This window comes from Mobula hypostoma, chromosome 1 (genome assembly GCF_963921235.1).
Source record: "Mobula hypostoma chromosome 1, sMobHyp1.1, whole genome shotgun sequence".
Taxonomy (NCBI): Eukaryota; Metazoa; Chordata; class Chondrichthyes; order Myliobatiformes; family Myliobatidae; genus Mobula; species Mobula hypostoma.
In genome coordinates, this window is record NC_086097.1 from 85,280,589 (window position 1) to 85,308,460 (window position 27,872).

At 42.8% G+C, this 27,872-nt stretch overlaps 1 protein-coding gene across 6 annotated transcripts in view; it reads left to right on the forward strand.

The window, feature by feature from the left end:
• The window catches only part of slc8a3 (solute carrier family 8 member 3), a 518,329-nt gene extending 494,643 nt beyond the window's left edge, over nt 1–23,686 (forward strand). For all 6 annotated transcript variants that reach the window (XM_063052126.1, XM_063052143.1, XM_063052133.1 and 3 more), the window contains 2 exons: nt 13,293–13,565; nt 18,422–23,686. In XM_063052126.1, the coding sequence (XP_062908196.1) occupies nt 13,293–13,565; nt 18,422–18,798 (650 nt within the window). In that variant the 3' untranslated portion in view covers nt 18,799–23,686. The remainder of the gene's footprint in view (nt 1–13,292; nt 13,566–18,421) is intronic.
• Nucleotides 23,687–27,872: the final 4,186 nt, after the last annotated feature.

Below are 27,872 nucleotides of genomic sequence, written 5' to 3' on the forward strand. Positions count from 1 at the left end.
GAGAAAGGGGTTAACGAGCCAGTGCAGAGTACCTCTATGGCCATACCCCTCAGCAACAAGTATGTTACTTTGGATACTGTTGGGGGGATGACCTAACAGAGGAGAGACACAGTCGTTGGGTCTCTGGCAGTGAGTCTGCCACTGAGATTCGGAAGGGAAGGGGGGAGAAGAGGCACGCTATGGTGATAGGGGATTTGTTAGGGGATCAAGTCCTCAGTATTTTTAAGTGGGAGGGTGAACAGCCAGAAGTCATGGTCCATGTAGGTACCAATGATATGGGTAGGACAAGTGATGAGGAGCCCCCAGGATTGTGGTCTCAGGACCGCTAACCATGCCATATGCTCATGAGGCTAGAACTAGGAAGATTATATAGTTTAATACGTGGCTAAGGAGTTGGTGTAGGGGGGAGGGCTTCACATTTTTGGATCATTGGGCTCTCCTCTAGGGAAGTTGGGAACTGTACAGAAGAGACAGTTTGCACCTGAACTGGAGGGTGACTAATATACTAGTGGGAAGGTTTGTTAAACTAGAGTTGCAGAGGGATGGGAACCAGAGTGCCAGAACAGTTAGTGGAGAGGTTGTGGAGGCAGGTATTAGTAAGAACTCAGACAAAGTGAAGAATCACCAGATTGAGCGCGGTGTGACTAGTGTCCTAAGCTGCCTAAACTTCAGTGCAAGGAGTAGCACAGGAAAGGCAGATAATAGTGCTGACGATGAGGTAGATGGTTTCCAAACAGAGACAATATGTAGTGACGAGAGGCTGATAACAGGCAAAATTACAGTGAACAGGATGAGCTGCAACTTAAAAGGAAGACAAAATTGAAAAGGTTAAATACAGGACAAAAGGTGTTATATCTGAATACGTGCAGTATACTGAATCAGGTTGATGAACTTGCAACATAGTTGTAGATTGGCAGGTGCAAAGGGACTTTGTGAAAGACTCCCAAAAGGTTAATTCATGGGTTGAGTCTATGGTAAAGAAGGCAAATGCAATGTTGGCAATTATTTCAAGGGGAAATAGAATATACAAACAAGGAAATAATAATGAAGCTTTATAAAACACTAGTCAGGCTGCTCTTGGAATATTGTCAAGAGCAGTTTTAGTCCTCCTATCTCAGAAAGGATGTATTGTCATTGGAGGGAGTCCAGAGAAGATTTGTGAGGATGATTCTGGGAATGAATGGGGTTAACATATGAGGAGTGGTTAGCAGCTTTGGGCCTGTACTCACTGGAATTTAGAGGAATGCAGGGGGATCTCATTCAAACCTACAGAATGTTGAAAGGTAGAGGATTAACTTCTGGATCAAGTGTTATGCAATGAACCAGAATTGATTAGAGAGCTTAAGGTAAAAGAACCCTTGGGGGAAAGTGATCATAATATGATTGAGTTCACCCTGAAATTTGAGAAGGAGAAGCTAAAGTCAGATGCATCAGTATTATAGTGGAATAAAGGGAATTACAGAGGCATGAGAGAAGAGTTGGCCAGAATCAATTGGAAAAGAACACTGGCAAGGATGACGGCAGAGCAGCAACGGCTGGAATTTCTGGAAGCTATTCAGAAGGCTCACGATATATACATCCCAAAGAGGAAGAAGTATTCTAAGGGAAAGATAACACAACAGTGGCTAGGAAGAGAAGTCAAAGGCAACATAAAAGCCAAGGAGATGGCATATAACAGAGCAAAATTTAGGGGGAAGTTAGTGAATTGGGAAGCTTTCAAATACCAACAGATGGCAACTAAGAAGTCACTATGAAAGTAAAAGTTGACTTCAAAAGTAAGTTAACCAACAATATTAAAGAGGGCACCAAAAGTTTCTTCAGATAGATAAAGTGTGAGGCGGGAATGGATATCGGACCGCTGAAAAACAATGCTGGAGAGATAGTAATGGGAGACAACAAAACGGTGGACGAACTAAGTAAGTATTTTGCATCAGTCTTCACTGTGGAAGACACTAGCAGTATAGTGGAAGTTCCAGGAGTCAGGGGGCATGAAGTGTGTGAAGATACCATAACTCAAGAGAAGGTTCTTGGGAAAATGAAAGGTCTGAAGGTAGATAAGTCGCTTGGACCAGATGGCATACATCAAAGAGTTCTGAAAGAGGTGGTTGAAGAAATCGTGGAGGCCTGAGTTATGATCTTCCAAGAATCACTAGATTCTGGAATGGTTCTGGAAGACTGGAAAATTGCATATGTCACTCAACAACAAGAAGATGTTGGAGTCAATTATTAAGGGTGAGACCTCAGGGTACTTAGACGCATATGATAAAATAGGCCATAGTTAGCATGGTTTCCTCAAGGGAAAATCTTGCCTGACAAATTTGTTGAAATTCTTTGAAGAAATAACAAGCAGGATAGATAAAGGAGAATTGGCAGATAAATGTGTGGTTAAGAAGCTGGTGCAGGGGTCAGGGCTTCAGGTTCTTGGATCATTGGGATCTCTTCTGGGGGAGGTATGACCTGTACAAAAGTGATGGGTTGTACCTGAACCAGAGGGGGACCAATATTTTCGAGGGCAGGTTTGTTAGAGCCGTCGGGGAGGGTTTAAACAAATTTGGCAGAGGGATGGGAACTGGAATGAAAGGACGCAGGATATGATGGATGGTAAAAAAGCAAAGACAGCATGCAGTCAGACTGTCAGGAAGGGTATTCAGATTATAGGACATCGGTTGATGTCGTGTACTTGGATTTTCAGAAGGCCTTTGACAAGGTGCCACACATGAGGCTGCTTAATAAGCTACGAGCCCATGGAATTACAGGAAAGATTCTAGCACAAATAAAGCAGTGACTGATTAGCAGGAGGCAAAGAGTAGGAATAAAAGGAGCCTTTTCTGGCTGGCTGTGGTGACTAGTGGTGTTCCACAGGGGTCTGTGCTGGAAATGATTCTTTTTATGTTATATGTCAATGATTTGGATGATGGAATTGATGGCTTTGTTGAAATGTTTACAGATGAAATGAAGGTAGATGGAGGGGCACATTGTTTGAGGAAGTAGAGAGGCTACTGAAGGCAGATTAGGAGAATGGGCAAAGAAATGGCAGGTGGAATACAGTGTTGGGAAGTGTGTGATCATGCACTTTGGTAGAAGAAATGTCTATTTTCTAAATGGAGAGAAAATACAAATAATTGAGGTGCCAAAGGGACTTGGGAGTCATTGTGCAGGATTCCCTAAAGGTTAATTTGCAGATTGAGTCTGTGGTGAGGAAGCCAAATGCAATATTAGCATTCATTTCAAGAGGACTAGAATATAAAAGCAAGGATGTAATGTTGAAACTTTATGAAGCACTGGTGAGGCCTCACAGGGTATTGTGATCAGGTTTATGTCCCTTATCTTAGAAAGTATGTGCTGAAATTGGAAAGGGTTCAAACGAGATTTACGAAAATTATTCCAGGAATGAATGGCTTGTCATATAAAGAGCTTTGATGCCTCTGGGCCTGTATTCACTAGAATTCAGTAGAGTGATGGGTGACCTCATTGAAACATATCGAATGGTAAAAGGTGTTGATAGAATGGATGTGGAGAGGATGTTTCCTATGGTGGGAGAGTCTAAGACCAGAGGACACAACCTCAGAATAGAGGGGCGTCCTTTTAGAGAAGAAATGAGGAGGAATTTCTTTAGCCAGAGAGTGGTGAATCTGTGGAAGTTTTTGCCACTGGCAATTGTGAAGCCCAAGTCTTTATCTATATTTAAGGCAGGGATTGGTAGATTCTTGATCTGTCAGGGCATGAAGGGCTATCGGGAGAAAGCAGGCGATTGGGGCTGAGAGGAAAATTGGATCAGCCATGATGAAATGGTGGAGCAGACTCAATGGGCCAAATGGCCTAATTCTGCTCCTATATTTATTGCCATGGGCGGCTGTGGAAGACAGGTCATTGGGCGTATTTAAGGCGGAGGTTGATAGGTTCTTGATTAGTCAGGGCGTGAAAGGTTACAGGGAGAAGGCAGGAGAATGGGGTTGACAGGGAAATGGATTAGACATGATCAAATGGCGGAGCACACTCGATGGCACTAATTCTGATCCTGTGTCTTATGGTCTTATAACTTACTGCAATCCTTCTAGTGAAGGTAATCCATTACCACCACTTAAGTTCAGAATACTAGGATTTGGACATTGCAGTGCTGAAGGGATGATGTTTCCATATGATTCTGATCTGTAATCGGAAGAATTTGAAAATAGTGGTGTTCCCACTCACTGGCTACTCCTGCCCTCCAAAGTTGTTGCGTGTGTGGGTTTGGAAGGTATAATTGAAATCCTGATGAGTTGCTGCACTACACTATGGGAGAGATGCAGACAGCAGCCACCAGTGTAGAGGAAGTGACTGTTTAAGGCAGCTGGATGATGTCCCAATGAAGTGACCTACTTTATTTTCCTTTTCTGCCATTATGCCTACTAAATGACATTGACACGCACTCATCCAGGTTTACGGAGGCGTATCAGTCACGGACCAGGTCGGAGAAGGGAGGTTTTGGGGTGTCAGGAACTGAATAATTCACTGTAGAGTTATCAGGATCCAACTTGCTGTTGTTTTCCTGGTCCAGCTAAGATTCTTGTATCTCCCATTACAAAGGCTCAGCTTCTGCGCATTCCACATGTTATATTTTTATAATATAATTCTACTTGCTTTGTTGATGAGATTTTGCCATCTGTCCACGTGTGCATGAGTGGAGATGTAACATAATATCGAGGCACTAGAAAATTGGCCTATACATGTCTGGTAATGAGAAAACGAGGCCAATGATATGGATTGCTCCTGGCAATCTTAAAATATTGTCTGGATCGACCTTACACTCGGCCAGAAGTTATGTAGGGAACTACTGGCTTCTTCCAGTCTGTCTCAGAGCATTCTCCTACATGCCTGATGAAATACAGAGGTCTGAGATCCAACTGGCCTCCTGCTCTGGCTGGAACCTACTGAGGATGCACTTTACATTTGGCTCCTCAGATTTATATCTACTTGGGTGAAAGCCACAAACCCCTGCCCCACTCCACACACTCATGGTCACTGTTACAGAATTAACTGATTTGCTTGTTTTCCTTTATTTTAATTTCTTTTTCTAACTAAAGGCTAGCTTTTAAAATGTTTTAATTAAATTTATTGCTTAAATTCTTTAATTTTTGTCCTGCTAAACTTTAGTTGTTTCACTTATTTAAATCCACTTGAACAGCTTTGAAATGCTTTGGTTGGAATCATTTAAAGAATGGTTTAGGTGTCTTTGAAGGCAGCAAGCTGTCAAAGACCTTAAGTACATTTTGGGGATGGGACTTCAAGATCCAGTGCCTGAGACTGACTTGGAGTAGGGATCTCACTCTACCCCATGGTGATTAGGTTGGCTGGCTCGCCATAACCAGTACGGTACAGTACAAGTGAGTAGTGAGCTCAGGCAATAGATACATCCGGGACAGCCTTGCCAATTCTTACTAGTTGTAAATAAAGGCTCTATTTGCAGTTTAAGGAGTTGTAAAATGTTGAGAATATACAGGGTGACCTGGTGGAAAAAAACTATGCTTGATTTTCCTTTAGGGCAGATGGACTTTTGAATAATTTACCTCTTTGCATCAAAGTATTCATGAATGTCTAATTATGCACAAACTGCAGAAACAGTTGCTCTGTTCTTGTTCAGAGCCAAATAAAGCAGCTGCAGTTCCATCTACTTGTCTTGTGACTTACCCAGTAAAATATGCAAACTCTACTTTGTGCTGTAACCAAACCAAGTCAAACAAGGGCTCTGAGGGAAAACTCAACATCGGCTAATGTGGTGAGTGAGGGCATTAGATTATGACACTCTCGCGGAGGGCAGACAATTCTTTCAGAAAGTCGAGTATATGTTTTGTGATGTTAAACCTTCACCCAAATGGAGAGATGTCTGTTCTGCTTGAAATCTGCAAAAGTAGCACTCGTTTGTCAGCTTCTTAGTGAATAAGCCTGCCGGGATCACCTGGGAATATAGAGGGTCTGCTTAAACTATCCATGGGATAAAATTCCGATGTTTCTGGGAATCCTTCATCATTTTAAACTATTTTTCCTGCTTCTGTTAGAAGTCATTCCGCGATATAGTAGAAAAGGAAGAGGCTTGACAGGGTACTACTTTGGCATATTGACCATTCAAAATTTGTCCTTCCACCTGAATTCAATTCATGTCAACTTGAAGAAGATCTGCTCTGACCAGCTGGGTGAATAGGTGCTTTGTTTTGGACCTGTGTGATTCAATTCCCAGTCGCAGGTTGGAACAAACTTTGCAGTCTCAGTAATAAGGACAACTGATATGGAAAATAGAAACACAATTGATTCCTGTTAAGTGGGCACATCTGAACCAGTACATTTTGTCCCAATTAAGCGGCTGCCCCAATTATCGGAAGTTTCATGGAAATAGTTAAAAAGGTATAAATAAGACAAACTACTGTTTAACTGAGTAACTAATTATGTATTTACTTGAAATACAGAACAGATTAGAACACTACCAATGCTATCACAGTACTATAAAATGTGTATTAGTTCCTAATGGAACTCTGGAATTTAGAAGATTGAGGGGGGATCTTATTGAAACATATAAAATCCTAAAGGGATTGGACAGGCTAGATGCAGGAAGATTGTTCCCGATGTTGGGGAAGTCCAGAACGAGGGGTCACAGTTTGAGGATAAAGGGGAAGCCTTTTAGGACCGAGATGAGGAAAAACTTCTTCACACAGAGCGTGGTGAATCTGTGGAATTCTCTGCCACAGAAAACAGTTGAGGCCAGTTCATTGGTTATATTTAAGACGGAGTTAGATATGGCCCTTGTGGCTACGGGGATCAGGGGGTATGGAGGGAAGGCTGGTACAGGGTTCTGAGTTGGATGATCAGCCATGATCATACTGAATGGCGGTGTAGGCTCGAAGGGCCGAATGGCCTACTCCTGCACCTATTTTCTATGTTTCTATGTTTTTAATTGTTAGTGACAGAGCAATGCATCAGTGTATGGGGTGTCCAGGACGGGTTAGTACCCCTGGTGAAGGGGCTTGTCGTGTCCATTCTGGGGCAGCTCACTTACCTTTGGTCCCTACCGGACACTCAGCTTTCACCTGTGGCTCCAAGTAGCTGTTTGTGCGCAACAGCGGTCACACTGCGGTACGCTGGTTCGACAGGCAGACTAAACCAGGTGAAGGTAGCTAGCAGCCCTGGTGAGATGGAGACATGCCTGTCCCAGCATGTGAAGTCTGCTCCATCTGACTGGAGCACCAAATTGTAGATAATTTCATCCATCAGGCATAAAAGTTGAACTTGCCTTTCATGGGCAGAATGTTGAGTGCCTTTTCAAATATCTTATAATTAGTTAACTATTTCCAAGTTATTATGCAATCTGGACATTTGAGACTTTATTTATGTTAGCCAAATGCTAGATTCAATGTGGTGAGATAAATGTGAAATGTCAGTTGGTTGGCTATGTTATCCTAAGATCACCTCACACCCACTGAGGCAAGAAGACATTCGTGGTGTGAAAACATCAGGGGAGATGCATCCTCACTCCAGTTAATTCACTCCAGTGAATGCACAATATTTACAGCTTTCAGTTCATTACAATGGGTTACTGTATCAACGGATTCTACCTCTCACGCCAGAGGCCAATTAACCAACCAACCCGTCCAACTTCGTGGTGTAAGTAAAATAGGAGCACCTGGAGCAAACACACGTCATCACAGGGAGAACTCCAAACAGATAGCACTGCAGGTGGATTGAGTTGTTAGGCAGCAGCTCTGTTGAACTCCTTGATCTTTGCTAATAATAGTTTCCTGCTGAGTACCAGAACCCTTAGCGCTAAGATGTTTCTTCGGACCCCAGGATAAATATCAAGAGCTGCAGTGATAAGGATTTCTGCCAACAACAGGTCATTAAGTGAGTAACACAGGGGAGGTTATTTAATTAGTTACACAGGAAAATATGGACTCAACAAGAGAGGAGCAGGATTGGACTTTGACCCACCAGCCAGGGTTCATCTACTCTTCTCTGCAAGTTCACTGTAGCCCTCAGTCAGAATCAGATTTATTACTACTGGCATATGACACAAACTTTGTTGTTTTGCAGGAGCAGAAAAAACATAAAAATTTATAAATTACAAAAGATAAACATTGCAAAAGAAAAGAAATAATGAAACAGTGCTGCTGTGTTCTCCTAACCCAGTGGTCCCCAACCTCCGGGCTGCGGACTGATACACTGCCACGAAGCATGCAGGGGTGCAGCGGTAGCCAGAACGCATCCAGCACATCTTTAAGAAAAAAGCCAAAATAAACAAGCTAATTAATTAGGTGCTGCCTGGCACGTAAATGTCGGCCCAGATCAGAGGCGATTGCCGATTGCGTCACCTCTGATCTGGGCCGATATTTATGTGCCGGGTGGCACCTAATTAATTAGCTTGTTTATTTCGGCTTTTTTCTTAAAGGTGTGCTGGGTGCGTCCCAGCTACCGCTGCATCACTGCATTCTTCGCAACCCGGAGTTTGGGGACCACTGTTCTAGCCTGTGGACAGATTCCAAATCTGTGTTTATCTATGGAATCTGTCCCATCCATGCTTGAGTAATCCTGACTCGCCATGGCATTCTGGTGACTTTACAAATTGTGAGTCCTCACTGGCGTACAATGCACTTCCCTTATCTTCAATCTGCTTGGCTTCCTTTCACTGTACGTTTACAGATAACTAGCAACACTGGGGACATGGGAAGCTTCCTAGAAAAGAACATTTTCATGTGCAATTCTGTTCCATATAATTGTAACTGAAAAAAAGATATCATCCGAAATAATACAGGTGCCAGCCATGCAAGCCTCTTGCTCAGTGATAGCCCATTGTCTTGTTCTGAATTAATCATTGATATAGAAGTCTGTGTTTCAGAGCAACACACAAAATGCGGAGGAACTCAGCAGGTCAGGCAGCATCCATGGAAATGAATAACTAGTCAACGTTTTGGGCTGAGACCCTTCTTCGGGACTAGAAAGGAAGGAGGAAGATACCAGAACAAGGTGGGGGGGGATGGGGAAAGAGGACTGGCTAGAGGGTGATAGGTGAAGCCAGGCAGGTGAGAAAGCTAGAGGGTTGGAGAGGAAGAAATCTGATACAAGAGGAGAGTGGACCATTGGAGAAAGGGAAGAAGGAGAGGCACTGGGGGAGGTGATAGGCAGGTGAGGAGAAGAGATAAGGGGCCCAAGTGGGGAATAAAAGGGAAAAACATTCCCTTTTCCAGGGAAGGAAGCTGGAAAAAAATTACTGTACGGAGAAATTGACATTCATACCATCAGGCTGGAGACTACCTAGACAGAATATGAGGTGTTGCTCCTCCACCCTGAGGGTGGCCTCATTGTGGCAAATTTGGGACATGTCGGAATGGGAATGGGGATAGGAATTAAAATTGTTGGCCACTGGAAAGTTCTGCTTTCTGCAGATGGAACAGAGGTGCTCGGCACGTTGCTGCTCCCTACTTTGGGTCTCACCAATGTAGAGGAGATGGCATCAAGACCACCGGATACAATAGGTGACCCCAACGGATTCACAGGTGAAGTGTTGCCTCACCTGGAAGAACTGTTTGGGGCCCAGAGTGGAGGTGAGGGAGGAGGTGAATGGGCAGGTGTAGCATTTCTGTTGGTGGCAGGGGTATGTGGCAGGAGGGAGAATAGTGTTTCATGCTATTTTTTAAGCTATTTTAAAAGCCGACCAAGACTATCAATGACTCTTCTTCATGTGAACTTCCACTTATATGGCATTTATGACTGTACTTTACAAATAAATACCTTTGCATACAATCACTTACCATGTAACAAAGGTGACAGCTGATAAGGCAAAGTTCAAAGTAAATTTATTAAAGTACATATATGTCACTTTACACAACTCAGAGATTCATTTTCATTAATAGAAGCAATGAAGGACTGCACGAACCGTGTGCAAAAGACAACATCGATTTATTGGCGGATGTCATAGCAAGGACTGGCCTCAAGCGTGGTGTCACCCGTTTGCAGCTGCCCAGGAGGGAGGTGCGCTCCACCGGAGTGGTGTGGGGGTGGGCGGTGTGGCATCCAAGCTGGAGTTGGTGCTGCAGCCCAGTGTTTGCTTAAGCATTCGACTGCAGACCGCCGCAACATTCATGGACTCAAGGTCTTGGACTATATATTTTTTGTGTGACTGTATTTTGCCCCAGCACCCAGGGCATGCCCTTTTCTCACCATGACCATCAGGTAGGAGGTACAGGAGCCTGAAGGCACACACTCAGCGATTCAGGAACAGCTTCTTCCCCTCTGCCATCTGATTCCTAAATGGACATTGAACCCGTGAACACTACCTCACTTTTCAAATATATATTATTTCTGTTTTTTTCTGCATGCTTTTTAATCTATTCAATATATTTATACTGGAATTGATTTACTTATTTATAATAATTATTATTATTTTGTTTTTTTCTTCTATATTATGTATTGCATGGAACTGCTGCTGCTAGGTTAACAAATTTCATGACCCATGCCGGTGATAATGAACCTGATTCTGGTTCTGATATTTTATATGTGTTTGCTACCTTATATGTGCTATATGAGTTGGATGATCAGCCATGATCATAATAAATGGCGGTGCAGGCTCGAAGGGCCGAATGGCCTACTCCTGCACCTATTTTCTATGTTTCTATGTTTCTATATGTGCCTTTTGCTGTGTATGTTTGTTGGCATTGTATTTTGTATCTTGGCCCTGGAGTAATGCTATTTCATTTGGCTGTATTCATGTTTGGTTTAATGACAATTAAGCTTGAGAATTAAATAAATAAATAAGTAAATAAATGAATGAATGAGCAATAAATATCAAGAACATGATGAAGAACTCTTTAAAGTGAGTCCATAGGTTGTGGAAACAGTTTCGTAATGGGGCAAGTGAAAATGAGTGAAGTTATCTGTCAAACATGAGGAAATCTGCAGATGCTGGAATTTCAAGCAACACACATAAAAGTTGCTGGTGAACGCAGCAGGCCAGGCAGCATCTATAGGAAGAGGTACAGTCGACGTTTCGGGCGGATATCCTTCGTCAGGACTAGCTGAAAGAAGAGCAAGTAAGAATTTGAAAGTGGGTGAGGAGGGGGAGATCCGAAATGATAGGAGAAGACAGGAGGGGGAAGGATTGAACAAGGAGCTTGACAGTTGATTGGCAAAAGGGATATGAGAGGATCATGGGACAGGAGGCCTAGGGAGAAAGAAAGGGGGAGTGGTGAAGCCCAGAGGATGGGCAAGGAGTATAGTGAGAGGGACGGAGGGAGAAAAAGGAGAGAGAGAAAAAGAATAGATATATAGAATAAATAAATAACAAATGGGGTATGAGAGGGAGGAGGGGCATCAACAGAAGTTAGAGAAGTCAATGTTCATGCCATCAGGTTGGAGGCTACCCAGACAGAATATAAGGTGTTGTTCCTCCAACCTGAGTGTGGCTTCATCTTGGCAGTAGAGGAGGCCGTGGATAGATATATCAGAATGTGAATGGGACGTGGAATTAAAATGTGTGGCCACTGGGAGACCCTGCTTTCTCTGGCGGACAAAGCGTAGGTGTTCAGCGAAACGGTCTCCCAGTTTGCGCCGGGTCTCGCCAACATATAGAAGGCTGCATCGGGAGCACCGGACACAGTATATCACCCCAGCCAGCTCACATGTGAAGTGTCGCCTCACCTGAAAGGACTGTCTGGGGCCCTGAATAGTAGTGAGGGAGGAAGTTATCCCTTCTGGTTCAAGAGGCATTGTTTGAAGAGGTGGTAAGGATCTTTTAGAGTTTATATTTTCGGCTGATTGACAGCATCTCCAACAGTCCAGCATTGTTTCAGTATGAGGGTGGAGTGTCAGCCAGGATTACTTGCTCAGACCTATGGAGTGAGGCTTGAGTCTGCACTCTGGTTGTGAGGTACAGTCAGTAATGCTGCTGCTTGTTTGACAGCTTTCTGTAGGGCTGACTGAAGTAGTTCTTGGATCATTTGATACCTTTCTATTTCCATTGTTTACTTTACTCATTTAATGGCAAGCATATCATTCTCTGTGAGACTTCATAAACACTTGGATTATTTGAAGTGGATGCAACAGCAATTTAAGTAAAGCAATGACTTTATAACAGATGTTCCAATACCTTGGCAACAGCTTTGGGACTATACTGAGAGCTTCAGAAAAATTAAAGCTGACAGGGTGGATGGCAAGATGAAAAGCTCAAAACCCATACATTCCAATGGCATTTTTTAAAAAAGAATTACGTATTTGCTTTGTCTTTCTGCCTTTGTCTCTCCTTCTCTTCTGAAGGTGGTTATCCACAGGCACTGTCTGACCTCCAGTGCCTCATAGGTGGGAGAAGGTAAGGGACAGCAAGTTGTTGAATTGTAGAGGAAAGTCCCTGCCTTGACTAGGCCTCCACTCAGTGTGGCCTTTGCAGATGGTAGCCAGAATTTGCTGCCCTCCAGTCAGTGGAACGTGAGGTTGTTATTACAATTTGTTTGGGGGGAAGGAGGTGGGACGGGTGTGTGAGGAGGGTAGAGTTATTCTGCTCGCCAGTGCTTATGTAGATGCAGTTGGTTCTGCTCTTTCAGTTCCACAGTCAATGTGTGGAAGTAACGATAACCATCTCCCCTTTGGTAAGCCTTGCCCCTTGCTGTCTTCCATCTGGGTGTAGATCATGTCATAGAAGGAGCAAGAAAACCACACTTAGCAGGTCAGGCAGAATCTGCACTGGGAAACAGATAGTCAATATTTTGGGCCAAGACCCTTCATCGGGACTGAACGGGCAGAGGGGAGAAATCCAGTATAAAGATGTGAGTAGGATAAGAGCTGGCAAGCAAAGGGTGGATCCATGTTAGGTGGAGTGGCTGGCAGATGGAGTCAGGTGGGCAGGGAAGCTCGTGACAGAAGCCGGGAAGTGGAGGCAACAAAGGGCTGCAGATGATGTAATCTGAGAAGGAAAGAACGTCGACCAAGGAGCCAAATAAGGGTAGTGGGGAGGGGAGCACATCACTTTCGCCCACCTATTGTTTGCCAGCTCTTGCTCCAGCCAACCCCCTCATTTTATGTCAGCAATGTCCCTTCTGACTTACAGTCCAGATGAAGGATATTAGCCCAAAACATCTGTTGTCCTTGTGTCAGCTATATGAGCAAACATACTGGTCTGTCTTCATTGGCTCCACACTACCAAAAGTGTACCCCTCCATTCCACAGCCATGACATTGCATTGGAGGTATTCCCATGAGTCCCACTTGCTTTTGTCCTGTCTGATTCCCTGCTGACTTAACTGACCTTCCACCCCAACCAAACTCTGCTATTTCTGCCAGGTGATGAAGAAGATGAAGATACAGGGGAGGAGAGGCTGCCTTCATGCTTTGACTACGTGATGCACTTCCTGACCGTCTTCTGGAAGGTTCTGTTTGCCTGCGTACCACCCACTGAATATTGGAATGGCTGGGCCTGCTTTGTAACGTCCATTCTCATCATTGGCATCCTGACAGCCATCATTGGAGATCTGGCCTCTCACTTTGGTTGCACCATTGGCCTGAAAGATTCAGTCACTGCTGTGGTATTTGTAGCTCTTGGCACCTCTGTACCTGGTAAGTAAACAGAAGACATAACTGTGATTGTATTTGATTTACTTGCTGTTCACTTCTCGTGTTTCCCTTTAAGAGGCACTCAATGATTATTTTAATAGGGAACTTCAGTTCATGTGAAATGTCAGCATTTGTGCAAAAGCATTCAGAACATATACATAGCTAAGGTGCTTAAGATTTTCACACAGTACTGTGTTTGTCAATGTGGAGCAGAGAGCAAGTTTGTAAATCGGGTGGGAGCCGAGGAGGTTGGAAATGGAGTGGTGGAGTGTGGGATGGGTGGCAGAGAAGGAGTGCCAGGGCGGAGGGTGGTGTGGGTATAGACACACCCGGCCCTGAGACACCAGGCAATACCATTGGATTCCAAACAATTGGTTTATTGGTCATTACAGAATGTCTCTCAGCTGCTTCCACCCCTCTCCCTTCCCCTTATTCCAATCATGATTCCCCTCCCCCTGACCCCTTCCCACTCTCAATTCACAATAGAGACCCATAGCACAATCAGGTCTATCATCATTCACATATGTCATGAAATTTATTTTTTTTTGCGGCAGCAGAATAGTGCAATACATACAATTACTACAGTACTATGCAAAAGTCTTAGGCCCCGTAGTTATATATACTGTGTGTGCCTAAGACTTTAACACAGTACTGTCTATCATTCCTCCAAGTCACAGGTATGTTTCAACATGCTTTGAAACTAAATCATTTCCTTCAGTGTTGGTTCTATGGGCAACGGGAAACTCATTTTGCATTCAGCAAGATCCCACAGGCCATTTTGATCAAACACCTCAGTAATGCGCCTTATTACTCTCTCCATTCCACATGGCTCGTGTCTATTCCTCAGGCTAAAATCAGAAGGAAGACAAGCAGGCTGGAAACACTCAGCAGGCCAGGAAGTATCTGTGAAAAGATAAATAGCTAAGCTTCAGTTGTGAAAACCTTTGTACGAGAAAGGGAGTGGATATGTCAGTGTTTTATTATGTAGCTGTGATAGGTCAAGACATTTTAACAGAGGTGTGAACCACCCATGAAGGTCAACCAGTTTCTGAACAGAGGAGCTTGAGTTGCCTTCTTCTGCTTTTCCTTACAATCTGTTTCCATTTTTTGAGAGAAGTTTGAGGCTGCAGAGAGATTTAAAAAGGCTGAGATATTAAAACTGCCCATATGATGCAGAAATGAAGTATGATAAATTTTCAGAATGCAGAATCATGCAGCAGGTGGGGACCTTATAAAAGTTATTATTTAGCTGTTCCAATCTGTTTGCAATAGCAAGCAAGAGCTAACCACCATTCATCCTCAATATCATTATGTGCCATGTTGCATGACATGGGCGATCATGGTCTGCCATCTGTCTTCAATCTGTGATATTCTAATAAGCACTTCAAAACTTTTGCCTGTCCCTCCCTTGATGTAATTCATGAATGTCTTGCTCTCTCAGTCACGACCTTTTCTTCCATCACTTTCTCCCATCTCTTTCCTCTGTACATACCCCAGAAATTCCATCTGCTGCTCCCTGATTGAAGACATCAGCTCTCTTCTTATTCCGGCACTTTGCAACATTATCACCATTAACTAGATTATTCAGCAAAGTTAAATCTGAATCATCAGTTTTCCAATTCATCCATTAACGAGAATCCAGCGTAGTCTCCCCGGATCCACAGGGAGATTGATGTAATACTGAATTTCAATAATTGGGCAGTAACACTCACTGAAACTGCTGGCACTCCCTGTATTCCCTAAATCATTGGTCTAATTGTTAAGTGATGCAGCCCACATTTCTTTATTTTTTATTGTCACAGAGTGATAGAGCACTACAGCAGAGAATAAGGCCCTTCGGCCCATCTAGTCCATGCTGAGGTGTTAGTCTGCCTAGTCCCACCGACCCAAACCTGGACCATAGCCCTCCATACCCTCCTATCCCTGTACTTATCCAATCTTTTCTTAAATGCTGAAATCAAACCTGCTTCCACTACTTACTCTGGCAGTTCGTTCCAAACTCACATCACCCTCTGAGTGAAGAAATTCGCCCTCAGGTTCCCCTTTCACCCCTAACCTATGACCTTTAGCTTTAGTTTCACCCAACCTTAGCGGAAGGCATCTGTCTTTGTATTCTTAATTAATTCCTAGCAGTGTAGGGAATTTTTAAATAGACTATCATTTTTGTAACTTTTTAAAATAAGTTTTTGAGATTCTTTGAACCTGTTGAAACGACATTTAAATAGTTCCAATGATATCGAAATTATTTAACTACTGAAAGCCCAATGTAGTTGAGACCCCAGATTCCACCAGCTGCGACCTGGGAGACAAACTGATCTCACAGAGGGGCTGCAGCAGCTGGGTTGGCCACCCTCATGGAGGTGACTGAAGTAACTCTGTTTCTAAGGCTTGTGAGTCGCACAGTAGCAGAGCCACACGGCCCCACAGCTCCATTGATTCAGGATTCGACCCTGACCTCTGAGCGGAGTTTGCTTGTTTCTGCTGGACGTGCTGGTTTGCTCCAGCATGCCAAAGTTATCAGGCTGGGTGGATTGGTTGACTGCTGAAAATTTCACCAAGTGTGTAAGTGAGTGGTTGAAACTGCAGGATTGAAAACATGGGGATTTTTATAAAAATGGGATTAGCATTGTATTAATGGTTGTTGGCAAGGACTCAGTAAGTTGAAAAGCCAGTCTCTGAACATTCACAGTTATAGCCATGACTTGGCTGCAATTGTGATGCAAGCCCTTATATCTTGCACTGCCGTTCAGTAATTAGCTACATCTCACTTTCCTGCATTGCATTTAATTTGCTGTCAAAATCACTTCCTTCATGTGGCTGCACTGCTGGCTATTTGAAATAGCCAGAAATAATAATACCCCGTGATAGCACCCAGATCCATACTTTCAGCCTTGGATTTATCCTTGTCTATCGTTACTCTTTTCATCATACAGGCACCATCCTTACCTGCCACCACTGGCTTATCGTCGTTCACATTCTTTAACTTTGTGACGTCATCTGTGAAAATTGCTAATTTCCACACGCACATCAATAATACTCCAGCTTTCTCAACAATTACACTTTCTGTGTGTCCAGCACAGAGTTTTGGATGAGACTTAATTGATGTGCTTGGGAGTACTAAAGTAGAATATATCTCAGTAGAAATAGGAAGCACATGCTTAATGAGAATGTTTACGAGGATGTTGCCAGGAATTGAGGACCTGAGCTATAGGTTAGGATTTTGTTCCCTGCAGCATAGAAAAATGGTGGGAGATTTGTTAGAGATATACAGAATTATGAGGGGTGTCGATAGGGTAAATGCAAGCACGCTTTTTCCACTGAGGTTGGGTGAGACTTGAACTAGAGGTCAGGGTTAAGTGTGAAAGGTAAAATGTTTAGAGGGAATACAAGGGGAAACTTCTTCACTCAGAGGGTGATGAGAGTGTGGAATGAGCTGCCAGTGGAAGTGGTGGATGTGGGTTCAATTTCAACATATAGGAGAAGTTTGGATAGGTACATACTGTAATGGGACTAGGCAGATAAAAAGTTTGGCATGAACTAGATGGGCCAAAGGGCCTGTTTCTGTGCTTTAGTTTTCTATGACTCAATAAAGTATATTATTCAGTCCTGGTTGCCTGAATATATGAAGGATGCGGGAGTCTTAGGCAAGGTGTAGAGGAGATTTAGTAAAATGATCAAAGAACATGTCTACAGCAAGCTAGAGCTTTTCTCTTGAAGCAACAGGATACCCCAAAAGGATGAGTGGAGACTTACTAGAGGTGAATAAGATTATGAGAGGAATAGAATGGACAGTCATCACCTTTTTCCCAGGTGCCCCAAACCAGAGAACATCTGCTTAATGTGAGTGGAGAAAAGATTTCAAATGTAGTTTCTTTTTGCACAGAGTGGCAGGTGCCTGGATTATGGGGTGTATGGGAGGGAAGGGTTATATTGATTGTGGAGTAGGTTTATATACAACATTGCAGGCTGACAGTCCTGTATATGTATTATATCTGGAGAGTTTGTAAATTGTCAAATCAAGTGAAAGCAAGTAACACCTGATCAAATAAACCAGAAAGATGTGAAGATGGCAAGTAGTCAACTACACAACATTAAGTACCCTAATGTAAACTCTGGAAAAATGGCGTGAAGGCAGGGAAGCACCTGGAATGCATGGTGGTGATCAGAATCTTAACAAGCTAGAAACACAAGAAAGTCTGCAGATGCTGGAAATCCAAAGAAACACACACAAAATGCTGGAGGAACTCAGCAGGTCAGGCAGCATCTATGGAAAAGAGTAAACAGTCAATGTTTCGGGACTGTGAAGGAGGAGGGCAGATGTGTGGATAAAAAGCTGGGCGGATCGGAAAGAGGCTAGCTGGAAGGTGATCGATGGAATATGGTCAGGAGTCAGCACAGGCCTTTGGGCTGAATACCTCCTTTCTGTGTGGTTACAATCATGAAACAAGATTGGGCGTATTCTGGGTTTTTCACTGAAGAACGGATGAAGCTCAGTTGCAGATTTCCGGAGAGCGACAGATGAATTGGTGGAAAGGGCAGAGACATAGCTGATGTAGTACAGAGAATTGTGTTAAAACATCCTGGATGGTAAAACACGGGGAGTCAATTTAACTAAATAGTTCAATTGCAGAAGAGAGTGTGGGTAGAGAGGAAATGTGGAGTGGGAACTGGGGAGCAGCATCAGAAGAGGCCCAAGTTTGAGGGATCAGATATAACACCACAACTTCATATATTCAAAGTGAAAATGTAAGTAACTCATTTTCCCAATCACTATTTTTGGGCTCACTTCAGCCAATGAATGTAAAAGTTTTTTTTACCTACTCCTGTTTTGATCTGCTGCACCTTGTGTTATCCCACAGATACCTTTGCCAGCAAAGTGGCAGCCTCACAGGACTACTATGCAGATGCCTCCATCGGGAACGTCACTGGAAGCAATGCGGTCAATGTTTTCCTGGGCATTGGATTGGCGTGGTCTGTTGCTGCCATCTACTGGGCATCCCAGGGCAAGGAGTTCCGAGTGGAAGCAGGCACCCTGGCCTTTTCTGTCACTCTCTTCACCATCTTTGCTTTTGTCAGCGTGAGCATCCTGCTGTACAGGAGGCGGCCGCACATCGGGGGAGAGCTTGGGGGTCCGCGGGGACCCCGCATTGCCACCGCCGCATTATTTGGTGGATTGTGGTTACTATACATTCTGTTCTCTTGTTTGGAAGCCTACTGCTATATAAAGGGGTTCTAAAGCAAAGGGGCCTTTGTGCTACCCCCAAAGAGACACATCACTTGAATCTCTTCGAACACAATGCAATACTTGCCAACAATATTCCACTCTTAAAAGAAACACTGGAGATGGTCCCATTGAAGAGGGCAGCACATGTCCCACAAATAAATAAAAACATGACATTTTGTAGAGGACAGTCCTGTGTCTTCATCAGTCGCTCCTGAGCTTTCTTGCCTTACTGAAGGGTTTTTATGAAACTAATGTTAGGGGGAGGGGTGGGTTAGGTAGTGCTTAGGTCCTGTTGGGTTACCTGAATTGAATTGGATGAAGGATTGTTTAATTGAACTGTCAACTAAGGAAGAAAAGAACAGCAATGAGAACTGCCGTTTATGAGTATTGCCCTGCTGTGTGTCCATAGCAATTACTGTGTTCAGTCCTTCCTCTGGAGAGTAAATCCACCCAAAGCAAATAGTCTCAAAGAACAAACTGGATGGCATTTACATCACGGGCTGGCAGTGGGATCCACTTGAAAGCACGCCTATAGCAGAGACCTAATTTAATTTAATTACAAATCCTGTACGCTTTGGAACCCTGTTTTAATGTAGCTTGCTTGCATCATCACAAATGAAAAGAGCCAAGGCAAGCACATGGAAGGCAAAAGCTGAGCTCAAACCCTTCAGAATACTCGTTCAGTTCTTCAGGAAGGGCTGGGTTCACAGAATTGGTGCACTGGGTTGCGACGTTAATTCTGCCTTGCCATTTACTAAGAAAGAGACAAGTAGCATTCAGAGTCTGATGGATTAGCTTAATTTGCCCCATGATTGATCTGGAATATTGGAACAGAAGCTAACTCCTGCCACTCACTCAGTTCACAGCTAGAGCCATCCTTAATTCCAATTGCCTGGAATGGTAATAAGTGGGATGAGAGCCTCGGAGAGTAGTTGAGGTGGCGTCACGTCTGTTATATTTATTTTACTCAATCTCAGGAGGTGGACGTTGCCAGCACGTCTGCTATTTATCGTCCAATGTGAATTGTGCTTAAGAAGCAGATGGTGAACTGCCAAATTGTGGCGAATTTACTCTTTTAAAAGCATAATAAATCTGAGAGGTCCAGGATTTTAATTTCATAACCGCACTGGGCACTGGGACTTAAGCACACATCATTGTGGCAATATTCCCCTGTATTTATGGTCCATGGTCAAGAGGCGTAGCAGGTGCTGCTGAGGAAGTATTGGCAGGTTACCGCAGTGTGCCTTATGCACACAACAAGAATGGAGAAGCTGTAGTGGAGGGAGTGAGTGAGTGAGTGAGTGATTAAATCGGAAAGTGGGTTGCTGATAGGATGGGGCACTTAATTCTGATGGTGTGGAGGTTCTTGAGTGTCCCTGATACCATGTTCATTTAGACCACAACATCTGGGTTGTGACTTGTGAATGGCGCAACAGCCTTGGGGAGTTACAAGGTAAGACTCTGTAATCTGCTTTCATAGGCTTGGCTTTTATGTGGCTGGCTCATGTAATGTTTCTCTTTAATGGCGACCCCCAGGTTGTTAATGGTGGAGAGTAGATGATCATAATGCCATTACATCCCAAGGTAAAACTGTTAGAGCTGATCTTGTTGAAAATGGTCAAAGTCTATAACTTGTACAATGTGACTATTATTTCAGAACTGCTCAAGGCTGATTATTGCGGAAGCCTTGCTCACAGTAGGCACGGAACTGATCGTTGTCTAGGGAAAGCAAATAGAAGGGAACTTTGAGCAACCATCAGCAAACTTCCCAACTTCTGCGATGGAAGGAAGATAATTAATAAGGCAGCGATGACATCAGGCTGGAACAGTGCCCTCCAGGACATACTGGAGCTAGGATGATTGTCTCTTGTCAGTACGTCCCCTGGATTCCCATTAACTCCTGGTTTCTCAAGACCTTCCTGTATGACTCTTGGTTTAATACTACATTGAAATGAAGAGCAGTCGCCATCTGGAATTCAGTGCTTGGGTCCTTGCCCAAGCATCCCCTTCACATCATAGAACATTCAGCTGCCTGATTGTCCATAATCAGCGCTGCAATCTTAGCAACCTAATTCAGAACACAAGACGCCGAATGCATTATACAGTGTAAACATTTCACCTGGGTCAAGGTTAGGGGAAGCAAACAGCACAATTATTAGGTTCGTGCTTACAGCAGCATCAAAGTATGCTTACTGTGAAAATGAGATCTAATAGACTGGTGACATTAACGGTTCCGGGGAGAAGGTGCACGTTACGTTTTGAATGCAAAATGTCTAGGATGGCAGGCGCAGTCATAAAATAGATACTCAAAAGTGCTCTTATTTTTCCTGCTGTATATCTTCTTCCCAATGTTTTTGAGAGGAAAACAAAAGCCTATCCTACAGAAGCATAGTTCATTTACTTGCGGGGGTAATCATGTTCATCGTTCAGTTTAGCCTAGTGCTGTTAATGCTGATGAGTTTATTGGATTGTTGTTTATGTCCAAGTAATGATCCTCTTTTTTCAGAGAAAGTCTGCATGGAAAACTTCTGTGTATTTGTGTGCATATCTTTCTTTCTGGCTCGAAAAGGTTTGAGTAAAATTACACAAAAAAACTGAATTTACAGAAAAAGGTATTAGTTTGCTTTAAACATTTTTCCTTAATTAGTTAAAGTTGTTCTAGGTTTCGAAGTGATAAATTGTAGTTGCGTTGACTGCAGTTGTTTTTGATTTAGGTGCACTCTGGTACACATGACAGTGATGGAGTTAATGTTTTTGTTCAATTGGCAATGCAAATGGTCTTTTTTGCGCAATAATTTAAGTTTTACAGCTTTTGTTTGATAAGGGTAGTCTGTACCTCTTTCATATCTGGGGGGCAAAGTGTGCAAACCTGTCCATAGCCTTGCATTACACTCATGTTTAGGATCATTTTTGGGTAAACCTTTGCTCCTTGCTTGTCCCCAATCCCCTTGGACACATCACTGCAAGGGTAGTGAAGATATCCATCAGACTAAATGTCTTTGCCCCATAGAGACAGATCAAGTATTCTTAAGGTATCTAAAAGTATTCCAAGATTATATTTACGAGCAAGATCCTTGAGGTAAATCTTACTGCTCACCGCCCCGGTCCTTCGCCTCAACAGTGGTACAAGTGTAGCTGTTAACAATTGGTACTTTCATCCAGCTTGGACATGGAGCAGGCAATTACCCTGAGAGATTGTAGCACCTAAGAATTTAAATGATGATGGCTGTGGGTATGTGTTTTCTCCACTGTGGCCTGACACGATCAAGTGTTTTACTTCTATATAGTACAGGAAAAGAGGCCCCGCTTTATATCCCACAGATGTATTCCACCGTTCACTCAATATAAGAAAACGATTTCATGCAGTAAATACTACTTAAAACCTCTTTCTATACACCAGAGATGCCCACTTTATATCACATGGTCAAACACTCATAGCTTGTATGCTGATGTCGTTAAGGGTGAATATAATATCTTTAAACCTGCTGTTCTCTCCCAGGTGACTCTTTATACAAGCCGTCGGATGACATTTTATACAGATTCTCAACTAACTCTTTCTGCAGTTTTTCCACTCTAGCCAGATTCTTTATACAAAATAATTCACTACAGACAGTACCTTCAAGACCTTCTTAAGCCTCGAGGATATACTGTAGGCATGACAAAGGTAAATCTTTTAGACATAAATGGCCCCTTTATACAGAGACTTTGTGACATCCGACTCTTATATTGAATAACTCAGTGAGGGAGAGCCCTTTATTAATGTTGTAGTTGTACCCTGTAGCTGATCATTTATCCTGGTGAAACCGCTGTAAATTGTATCATTGTACATTGGTAAGGCAGTATCATTTGCAGATTCAAAATCATTTCACAGACAAGCTTAAGATAATCTCCACAATCTGTCAAAAAGAAAATATAGAAGGCTAATTAATTCAACTCTGAAAAGTCTTCTGAAGCAATGGGTACATCATCCATCTCAGTTCCTGAAAGTAAAGATGGGGTAGAGGGTTGGGGCGGATGGGATGGGAGTCGGGCGTCCAGGAGGTATCTGGTGGATTTGGATTGGTGTAACATTGTCGGTAGCAAATCGGCAGACTGCGTTATATTTCTCCATTAATTTCTATTTCCGTTGGTTTCAATGGAGAAGTTGGACTTAGCTGCCGACCTGCCTGTTGTATTCTGTCTCACAAAGTCAAGATCTACCCGCACATGCTTTCGTTTTTTCCATGAGTGAAAGACAGTGTTTTGAAGCATTGTTACTTTTCATGTAGTATCGGGTTGTGCAAGTTCCATTTTCTTTGAATGACTTGGCATCCCACCAGGCTCAGCTGTAACCAGTTCACTTCTGGAGCCTGAAGATGATGGAAAGCAAAGACCAGGCAGTAGAAATAAAACATCTCAGCTCTGGGCTTGTCCACTGCCATGACGAGTGCAAGCAAAACACGGATTGGTTTTCCACACAAACAGACCACATTCAAGTTAGAAACCATTTGTAGGTAGTGGTTTTTGTAACCAATTTTCTATCCTTTGTCTGCATGCTTTGCATGTTGCATTGAATGGAATTGTTTTTTTTTCCTTTCCATTGTTGTCTTCTGATTTTTTTTCCTGTTGCTTTCTTTTACTGCATCAAAGAGATTCTGTACACGGTACCATGAACTTGTAGCCTAGCTACTTGAAGTAGTTCCATTTGCTGTGCATTGTGTTCTTGACCATCATGGCTAGATTTGGTAAAGGCAGGATTGCTCACCGCGAAGTAGTTCTTTGGGAAAACTTTCGGTAACTGGGTAATGGCACTGCCTGTTCGCCTGGGCCCTTAGGTGTAAACACCCCAGAATTACATTCAAAACTGCTTTGTACAGTAATCTGAAGGGAAAATGTGTGAACATTTACAATAAAAGACTGAAAACCACTGAAGTATTTTGGTGTGTTCTCTGTCCTAAAGGGTGAATGACTTTCTCAATCCCTTCTTGTGTGGACATAAAACTATTTCAGTATATAACAGATGCGTTCCCTTCAGCTTTCAGACATATAATGCATCTTATCTGATCAGTTTCATGTTCCTCTCTGGGCACAAACTGGCTGCCACATTCCTTTGCAATGTGAAATTGAAAACATGTCAAGGGTGCTTAATTGGCAGTGAAATGTTTTGGAATGCCCTGGGTGCATAGCACTATACAGATGCAAGTTATTTTTTTTAAGCTCAGCCTAAAGGTTGTGCTAAGGTTGTCAGGACCTGCCCGTTCTCTCAAGCCATGTGGAGGATCATGCGGAAGGACCGTGTGTTGTTCAAAATAACAGGTGATTTATTAAAATTTATAATCTCCCTGAGCACAAACTTGTTGCAGCTATTACATCCTCAGATTGCACAGAAACTTGATCAACAGTATAACTAGGTTTTGACAGCAGAATAATGGTTCCAGAAAGGCTTAATTAAGTAACAAATTAGGTCTTGATTATAGAATAAGATGATCATCCAAAAATCAAATTCAGTTACTAATAAATCCAATTTTCTATTACAATAATTAATAAAATTTCTGAAACTTGGGTGTTATCGGAGCTGCATTCCATGCCTCTGCTTTTAGGCTTGGCCTGTGGTTCCTTATTACCACATTAGCACCAACCACATCCCTATTTATGAGTCGTTAGCTTTTCTTTTTCCTACAACACCATGGTCATGCAGAACTTTTGGGTGATAGGTAGTACACAGCATATTACCATTATCCTCCCAATCCCAGCCATGACAAGTTAAATAAAACCATCTCCAAATGTTGTTGCCAACGTTGACCCTCCCCCCACCCCCCACACAGTAATTTTGTTATAATCCACTTTCTGTCCAACTATAACTTGACACTAGAATGGAATACCTTTAGTTTTACAGTTACCAATATAGGGCTGAATCTGGATTTACTGTGTTTAATTCCTGTATTTATACCATTGTAGTTAGGACATCTTTTAAATTTCAAAAATAAACTATTCATAATAAAAAATATCTACTAAGGAATAAAGATGGTGCATAGCTGTCTACATTTTGACTTTTATTGGTGTCAGGTTTCCTGGGCTTTTTGATATTTTAAGGTTTTATAAATGCAGCCAAAAATGGATGGTGTCATTTTAAAAATCTCCTACTGACTCAAAAATTGGTACAAACAGTAAAATTTCACTGTGATATTTTAATCTGAGGATATGTCCGTTTTATGTGCCAGGTCACCTCCTAGCACAAACTTTTATGAACTGCCTTGAGGTTCCCAGACCTTATGAGCTGGCTTGGCTAGTTAGGAGGTGGTGTGTACTACAAGAAAATAGTATTGCTGTAGCAAATTCTGGCCCTAATTATTTAGCTTGAACCGATCTGTTGACAAGCTGAAAGATTTCCACCAGCATAGCATCATTTATTTGTTCTCAAAACGTCACCAGGAAGGCCGGCATTTATTGGCTATCACTGTAGCTTGGTGGTTAGCACCATGTTCTACAGTACAGGCAACCCGGATTCAATTCATTCCTCTACCTGTAGGGTGTTTGTACATTCTGCCCTGTGACGACATGGGTTTCCTCCGGGGGCTCTGGTCTCCTCCCGCAGTCCAAAGACGTACCAGTTAGTAGATTAATTAGTCATTGCAAATTGTCCCCTGATTAGGCTAGGATTAAATTGGGATTGTTGGGCGGCATGGCTCAAAGGGCCTATTCCATGCTGTTTCTCAATAAATACATAAATAAATTCCCTCGTTAAGGTGCTGGTGACCCATTGCCCTGAACCACAGCAGTATTTCCAGTGAATGTACTCCTTCTGTGTTGGATAGCAATCACAGGATTTAGATCCAGCAGCAATGAAGAATCTTTTATCCCCCTCAGTATGGTAAATAAGATGGAGGGGAACCTGCAAGCGTCCTTTCAACACACACAAAATGCTGGAGGAACTCAGCAGGCCAGGCAGCACCTATGGAGAAAAGTACAGTCAACATTTTGGGCTGGACAGGAGGAAAAAAGATGGAGGAATAAATTTGAAAGGTGGGGGAGAGGAGAGAGAAACACAAGGTGATAGGTGAAACCAGGAGGGGGAGGGATGAAGTAAAGAGCTGGGAAGTTGATTGGTGAAAGAGATGCAGGGCTGGAGAAGGGGGAATCTAATAGAAGACGGAAGACCATGGAAGAAAGAAAAGGGGGGAGGAGCACCAGAGGGAGGTAATGGGCAGGGAAGGAGATAAGGGATGGTTGGGGGGGGGGGGTGCATTACTGGAAGTAAAGAAGCATCCTTTCAGTCAGTTCAAAGTATAATGACATACTATGCAAAGTAATTTATCACTACTTGCCTTCTTTGCTAAACATTTCAAGTACAGGTATATGCCTTCTGGCTCAGAACATTCAAACAAAGGAAACTGTTTAATATGGAACACAAACATGAGGAAATCTGCAGATACTGGAATTTCAAGCAACACACATAAAAGTTGCTGGTGAACGCAGCAGGTCAGGCAGCAAGAGAGATACAGTCGACGTTTTGGGCCGAGACCCTTCGTCAGGAAGTTTGTCAATCATAGAATGATGATCCTTTACATGGGAAGGTTCACTACTGAGAACTGTGGGTTGTAGGTTAATTTTGAGGAAATGGCCCTGGGTGGTAGAATCTGGGAGCAGTTGATGGGGGAATGTGGGGTGAATAAATTGGGATTAATGTAAATTGTCACTTGCTAATTGTAGACTTGGTGGACAGAGGGCCATCTATCTAATGTAGTAATTTTATTATGCCTACTATTTTGTACAAATATACAGGCAGACAATTCGAGGTGACTGGATTTTTGCTACTTCTGTTTTGAAAAGTCACAGGCAGAGATTCTTAATATTTAGGGAGGGAATTTTAACAAGGCTATCAATATACGTACTGTAAATTGTTTATCAAAATCAGGAAGCAACCAAAGATGGAAATCTGAAGCAGAAAATGCTGGAATTGTTCAACAGTTATTTGTGGATGGAAAAATGAGCTAATGCTTTAGGATGAAGACGGTTCATTGGAACTGGGAAAGAAAGAAACATTGGGGATAAAACTGGTGTGAGGTTGTGGGGGGAAGATGGGGATAAAGTAGACCCATGTACCTCCTTCACTAATGTATTCCTTTTAATCTATCTGGCTAGCCAAACTTGGGTTATCAGCAGTATCAAACTCCCAAAATCTGGGGGGGGGGGGGATCTCTGTAAATCAGATGGAACCTGTTCTTTTTGCAGTAAGATACAAAAGCCTGAAAGAACATAACACCAGATACGAGGGCAGCTTCTACCCTGCTGTTATAAGACCATTGAGTCATTCCTTAGTATGAAAAAATGGATGTTGACCTCACAATGTACCTCAGTGTGACCTTGCACCTTACTGTCTACCTGCACTGCACTTTCTCTGTACTGTAACACTTTATTCTGCACACTTATTGTCTTACCTTGCACTACACCAATGCATTGCTGTAATGAATTGATTCATAGGATGGTATGCAATATGTTTTTCACTCTACATGGAACAATAATAAATCAACTCACCAATTTAATCACCAAGCACTCTTCAAATTCACTGTCAACCTCCTTGCTGTAGGGCACCTAAAATAGAATTGTTTTGGCTGTCAACAGCAAATTGTGCTCCTCTAGAATCCAAGGTGCCATTGTCCAATTGTCTTCTGTATTTACATACTTACAGAAGCAAACCTGAATATCAATCCAAGAGAATCCATAGAGAAAACCATCCAGCTAAAAAAACAGCTCAGACCACGTGCTCACACCAATGCCACTTTCATCATCTGAAATGACAACTTTTTTTGCTGAAACAATAAACGGTTTTTTGATTGTAAAAGGTAGATTAAGTTTGACTTGACATTTATAAATAATAAATGTAACATGTCATTGTAACCTTGGCTCTCACCATTGGAATACTTGATGAAGCAGGAATCAAACAATTAATTACACTGGCGCATCAAACGTTGAGGCGACTTTGGCGCTCTTGCCAACCCAGCCATCAGTATCAAGCCCATCAGTGCCAGTTTTCACCTTTGTAAGTAAGGTAGAAAGCAAGGTGAAGACAACCAGTTGAGAGGGGCAGGCACTGAACCGCACAGCTC